This window comes from Pelmatolapia mariae, linkage group LG23 (assembly GCF_036321145.2).
Source record: "Pelmatolapia mariae isolate MD_Pm_ZW linkage group LG23, Pm_UMD_F_2, whole genome shotgun sequence".
NCBI lineage: Eukaryota > Metazoa > Chordata > Actinopteri > Cichliformes > Cichlidae > Pelmatolapia > Pelmatolapia mariae.
This window is the reverse complement of record NC_086246.1, coordinates 45,798,491-45,805,072: the sequence shown is the minus strand read 5'-3', so window position 1 is coordinate 45,805,072 and position 6,582 is coordinate 45,798,491. Positions and strand designations below refer to the sequence as shown.

The window sequence follows — 6,582 nt, the reverse complement described above, 5'->3', positions numbered from 1 at the left end:
TGACTATGAAAACAGTGGTTTATTTTCTCTGAAAGTTAACCAATTAAGAAAAAATAAATAAAAATTAGTAGAAAATACACTTTTACCTCCAGATTGACTTTCACCTCAGAGGCATATGGGGATTCATATTTTAGATTTATGATTCTTTCCCGCAGCACCTGAAGGCATCTCCCGTCTCCACGACTGCATCCGGGACATTTAACAGCTCCACATGTCAGCAGGTTCAGTTCAGATGCCAAAGACTTTCTTGCATGATAAGAAGCTGCTTTAGTTACTCTCGTTTTAACGACGCCGTTTGGAAGAAGAGATGGTAACTCCATTTATAGTCTTATATATAAAAAAGCTTCTTACAGAGTGCTGGGTAGCCCACTGACGAGCTCTTTTTAGGTGTTCCGGAGGCAGTTAGAGCTAGTTTGCTAATGCTAACCAGCTGTACTGACAGGTGGTGGACCTCCAGTTAAATTTAGCACGATAGCCATTTGCTCAGTTTCATTCATTTTGCAGCGGCTTCCATCGTATCGTGTTCTTAGTGCTGTTGAACGTAACCTCTTCCTGCTATTATCTCTTTAATGTCCTACGTGAGTTAGCGTCTGCCACAGACTGTTATATGTAAACAAACCGTGATGTAGCCAGCTCTACAAACTTTGCTGCGGAGTCCTTATTGTTGTAGACAAGGCGCTCTTGCTCTCTACATCATTATATACAAAATGACGTTATGCACTCAAGTGCGTGTGTTTAATTTGACAGGCGCTGATGGGAGTTCAGCTTGTGGTCAGCTTACTGGCCGCCTGCATAATGCAGAGGATGGCTCCACATTGCTCATTTGCACGCTGGCTCCTCTGCAACGGCAGGTACTGTCAGGTATATAATCAGGTTTTACGTTATTCACACAGTGCACTAAACTGCTTTAACACATGTGCTTGTTGTTTGTTCCAGTTTGTTGCGATTCAAACACCCTTCAGAGGGAGAGCTGTGTGCCCTGGCAGGAAAGCAGATGCCCAAACAAAACAGGAGAGACAGGTGGGAAATGGAGGGCTGTGCTTCATGCTGCAGGACCACTGCGTGCTATAGCATGAAGTTATAGTTATAGTGTGCTTCTCATCTATCCTTTTCCGTTTCTTCATGCTTCAGGCTTGCATTGTTATTTTTTTTCCCCATCCTTTATTTGCTCATAGGCGGCAGAATGGGGAGAATAAACCGCTCACTGTGCCCAAAGACATTGACCTTCACCTGGAGAAAGCACCAGTCAACGTCATTGACGCTCTCGGTAAAACAAATACTTCTTCGTCCACATCACAGTAATGTTGTGCAAGAGTAAATATTACTTGAAGCCCAGCTTTGACTGTTAAGTCCCACCGGTGGTTTGCAGCATATTACACTGCATGGAAACTTTATTGAAATTCTCATTTTGATTGTGTTTTTGGTTTTTTTTTTGTTCTTGTTTCTACTTTCAGTGCTGCGCTTTTTCCTGGAGTACCAGTGGCTTGTAGATTTTGCAGTCTATGCAACCGGAGTTTTCCTCTTCACTGAGTGTTACTATAGTGTGGTAGATGCCAGCAAAGAGGTTAATATTGGAGCCATCTGGTGTGTCCTGACTGTTCTCTTCTGTCTGTATCCTTGAAATGTAAAACAGACACACTCTCCAGATTAGAAAGAATATATCTGGACCCAGATTAGTTTGTGATGTTTTCCTGAATCAAGATCCTGATATGTCCACCACATTCTTGGCAGCTGTTATACCATAAAGATGAGTTGGTAAATATCTATAGTACTGAATGAACCTAAAATCATAATAATCTCTTTCTACAGCTAATGTTTAATCTCTAATTAGGAATACAAGCACTACTAGTGTTAAACTAATATAAAAACATTAAAAATGTCTTACAAATTGGAAGTCTTATCCATGTTTAACTAAAGGTAAATATCACTAAAATATATAATATATATATATAGCTCTTTTTTTTCTTTTTTTTTTTCTTTTTTTTTTTTTACACCTCTCATTTGGTTTCCTTTACCATCTGACCCACAGAAAGACCCTTCACACCCTAATGAGCCACTACTTCCGCTCTGAGGAGGGTGGTGAGCGCTCAGTGTGCCTTGCCTTTGGTTTTCTGTGTCTGCTTGTGGCCATGTTAGTGTTGGTTGTCAGAGAGGACTACCTGGAGTTCGGCCTAGAGCCGGGTTTTTCCAGCCTCTTTGACAACTTGGAAATCTTTGTCAAAGAGCAGGGCTACGCTGACTGGTCGTACGTATCTCCATGAAAAGATTACTTCTGGTTGAAATATTGACCTGTTGTCCTTAAAGAAATGCTTGTTGCTGTAAAATTGATTGACTTTAAATCTCATACGAGTTGAGTCATCTTTCAGTTGGCACAGGAATGAGCCAGACTGTATTTGATATCTGTGCTGGAAGTAGCCCTCCTTAAATATTGGTGTCACTTACTGTTAGTGGTTGCTTTAAACTCAGAATCCCAGTGACTAAGCTGACAGTGAAGCTTGGTTTGGCTGCTGTCTGTGCCTACATCGGAGCTCTCTTGGCCTTCCCTGGACTGCGGCTGGCTCAAACTCACCTAGATGCGGTACAGATGAACTCAGACCGTCCTCTCATCCAGTAAGAATTGTTATATGAAAAACAGCATGTGCTTCATGTCTTTTATTGTTACAGCTCTACTCTGCTCTTACAGTTGTGTCCCTAATGTTTCCTGACAGGATTCTGCTGCATATGGGTTTTCTGTCTCCAGTCATTGTGTTGGTTTTGTGGGTGAAACCCATTGCAAGAGACTTCCTGGCCAATGCACCTATGGGAAAGACTTCTGTTACTCTGTGAGTGCTCATTTCTGATTGATTGGCTACGAGAAGCTAGAACTAACAATCAGGAAATAGAAGAATTCTTCTAGGCAGCGCTTAGTGGACACCTGGCTAATCTCTGACAACTTCACTCTTTGCAGAGTATCCAGTGAAGCATTTGACAGCATGCGTCTTTGGATCATCGTGGTGTCGTGTGTGCTGCGGCTGGGTCTCACCCGTTATCACCTCCAGGCCTACCTCAACCTAGCTCAAAAATGGGTAGAGCAGATGAAAAAGGAGGCAGGACGTATTGCTGCAATTGACATCCAACGAAAGGTCAAATGCAGTTTTAAACTTTCTCAGTATTGCATGCTTTTATCGTATAAACAGACAAATTGAGAGTTTTTAATAAAAAAACAACTTTAAAAAAACTGTTTAAATATTTAAGGATAATTCTTAATAAAAACTTAATAAGTGCCTGTGTCGAGTAAAGTTTCTGTGCCCTCTTCCAGGTTACACGTGTGTTTTGCTACCTGACAGTAGTTAGTCTTCAGTATCTGATTCCAATTCTGCTCATCCTATTCTCAACACTGTCACTTAAGGCACTGGGTAAGTAAAATGCTCACTGAAACTCACATCTTGATATTTGAACTTTTTCTCAACCATGCACATGTAGACTTTCACAGGCCTGAAGTTCTCTGGAAATTAGTCAGACATTAATCCATTTTTAAATTGACTGCTCCTTATGTCAGATTGTGCCAATTTGCTAAGAGCACTAGTGAGCGAGGGCCGTGTGTGCTGGATCCTGAAGCTCCATCCAGGCAGTTTTGTCGCATAAACCAAAGTGAATGTTTCTGATAGTTTCAGCATGTCTGAAGTGGATAGTTTGTATCCATAAATACTGGCAGCCAAATATTTTTGATGAACAAGAGGTTCACGGATTTCTCTTAAAGTTAACTTCAAAAATACCAGCAGTCCTGGAGTCATGCTATAGAGTGGAGCATTTTTGCATTCATAGATAATCATTGGCATTGGACAAGAAGGCACTAATGGAATTGGAATTAATTAGCTATTAGCTTTTATGTCACTTGTTATTTTATGTGGTAAAAGTGACGGTGCTTGATATAAATGGAAAGCTGCAAATTTTGCCTCGGTTGTCACATTTGATCTTGTTCCTTATAACGATAAAAATGAGGTTTAATTGGAAATTAGTTCGCATCAGAGTGCAATCAATGAAAAATTAGCCAGCCAAAAACCAGATCCAAAAATAGACTTTTGTAGGTGACAATTCAGCTCACAGCGTGAGCAGGCCACCATACACCACCAGGCTGAATGCGGCGGCTCAGGTTAGACACCGACCTGCAGCCTTTTCCTGTGTGTCTTCCCCCACTATCTTTCCCTCCTGTCTATTATTAATTTTTACCCTAATAAAGTAGAAAAGCCCCCCCCCCCTGAAATAAATTAGACTTTTACTATATTCCGCCCTGGAAATGTACAATTTAATTTGTGTGCTACGAGTAAGTGGACTAATTTTAGCTGGTTCTAGTCAGGAAATGGCAAACCTACTGCTGCCAGTCGCTAGGGATAAGAATTTTAGTATTGGAAGTTTTCTGGTTTCCATCAATCAGGTTTTGGCTGCATGCAGATAACTGTTCCACGTGGAGAGCAAAAAAGAAAAGAATTTGTTGATGAGTTAGGTCATTATTGCCAATCATCTGACAAAGATTACCTTTTCATTAGGTTAGGTTTATTAATCAGGAATTGTAAGCAAGCGACTGATAAAAATGACAGATTTTTTTTTGGCCTGGATATTCCCAAAAACTGTCTGTTGTCCCCAGAAGCAAAATTAGCAAAGTAGCTTGATTCCAAGGCTGTCTGACCAGCAAGCTGGGCATTTATTGGACAGGTTAAGCAGTCTGAATGTTAGTGAAACATAACAACCAGTTATTTGTTGCAGGGGACTTCTCCTGGAGTACAGGTGCCCAGGATACCCCTGGTGTGACACCAGCAATCATCATGCCCACAGCTGCACCTGTCCTGTCTGGAGCTCTAGATGAAGATGAAGAAGGGATGGAGGACATGGAGGAAGACATCCAAGCTACAGTAGCTCGACTGTCAGAGACTTTCACAGCGCTGCGATCTGTCCTCACACCGCTTTTCTACAGAGGGTTTTTTGCCTTTCTCACCTGGTGGGTGGCTGCCTGCCAGGTCATAAGCTCTCTGTTTGGCATCTACTTCCATCAGTACCTTATGCAAAACTAACTAAGGAAAATGGAGTGCCATACTTCTATACATCCAGCAATCAGCTCACATTATGCTGTTGCACAGGATGCCTGCAGACAGCAGAGGGGACATTTCATTAAAATAGAACTACAGCTGGATTGCACCATCTTTCTGGTTGTAACTGATCAAGGTTGGATGCTGTCTGTTGCAATATTTACTACTTTTTGACCTTGTAACTTTTTGAGACCAGCAGGACTCTGGCATTAGTAACACACAAATATACAGAAAGAAACTGAGTGGGGTCTGCATCACAAACCGCCTTAACATGTATCACAATGCTAATTCTAAATTGGCTCAGTAAAATCTGGGTTTAATTGGCCCAGAAGGTGGCACCATATACCGATACTGATGATAGCTGTGATAATTCAAATGAAGAAAATTATATTGCATTAAAAAAATATGTCAGCGCAGGTGTTATTACAGCCTTATAGTGCAGTGTTTCTACACACTGGTTAACGCAAAAGTAGTTGTCAGACATTGGGGCAGTCCCTGCTGGTGGGGTGCAGAGCCACTGCAGGTGGGGCGCATACGACAAAGTGAAAAATATGAAGTGAAACTTAACGCCATTTTTTTTTTTTTTTTTTTTTTTTTTTTGTACTATTTGCGTTAGAAGGGTCAACAGTACAGTCTTTTTAGGTGTGTAGCGTCTATTACGCACACTACTGGTGTTGTGAGATTCTGGTAGCGTTTAGTCTAACTTGATATGCAGTAGTAACCACCTTTCATCCACCTTGTTCACACTGCTGCCAAACCAAACTTTGTTATCCACAAAAATTAAGGATACGTTTGACTGAGTTTATAGTCAGTTGATATCACATTATTCTTACAGTGAATTTAATGCAGGCCGTGATAGTCTTGTGATGAAATATGACAGTGTTCACATTCAGGTTCAAAACATTCATCAGCAAGTTAATTTGGATATTGCATTGATAAAACCTGGAATTCTGCAGGAATTGCCTCTAGATTTTGAAAGATCAACAAAAACAAATCTGATCTATTTATCTGACCAAAATAGTGCATTTGCTTTAACTGTTAATAACTGGTGCCTGTAACCGTATGCTTACTTGACATGCAGCTATAATTGCCTCACCCTGGATGAGAGTAAGACAAACTGGTATACGAATTGTTTATTAAAACTTTTGTTTTAAATGCAAAGTGCTCAGTAATTGTCAGAATACTGAAGAAATACAGAGTCCCAGTTTTTATTTTGTTTTCTCTTTTCCCAGAAAGACTTGTTAAAGTCTGTTTTCCTGAAAGGTAACCCTGCCTGAAGCAGGTTAATCATGCAGTGTTGGTTACCATTGTTATTTACTGAGGCTAAAATTGAACCAGCTTTGTGATGATGTTAAACCAGAGTTAATCCCAAATGCTGCTGGATTACCTACGGAGCTCTCTTTGTGATACAGACCCCAGTGTTATCTCATAACTTCTTTAATAGAACATTTTTCTGCAACTTCTCACATGTATCTATGCCAGTGTTACTGAGTTTTGGTTTTTTTTTTGTTTGTTTATT

The 6,582-nt window shown here is 40.6% G+C and overlaps 1 protein-coding gene across 1 annotated transcript; it reads left to right on the top strand.

The window, feature by feature from the left end:
- Positions 1–207: 207 nt before the first annotated feature.
- Positions 208–5,640, top strand: tmem161a (transmembrane protein 161A). The gene is made up of 11 exons (XM_063466255.1): positions 208–310; positions 748–851; positions 937–1,020; positions 1,176–1,267; positions 1,455–1,611; positions 2,030–2,245; positions 2,467–2,610; positions 2,709–2,822; positions 2,948–3,122; positions 3,299–3,395; positions 4,744–5,640. Exons 1-11 carry the CDS (start codon positions 308–310, stop codon positions 5,046–5,048), a joined length of 1,491 nt encoding a protein of 496 aa, XP_063322325.1. The 5' UTR covers positions 208–307; the 3' UTR covers positions 5,049–5,640.
- The last annotated feature ends 942 nt before the right edge of the window (positions 5,641–6,582 follow it).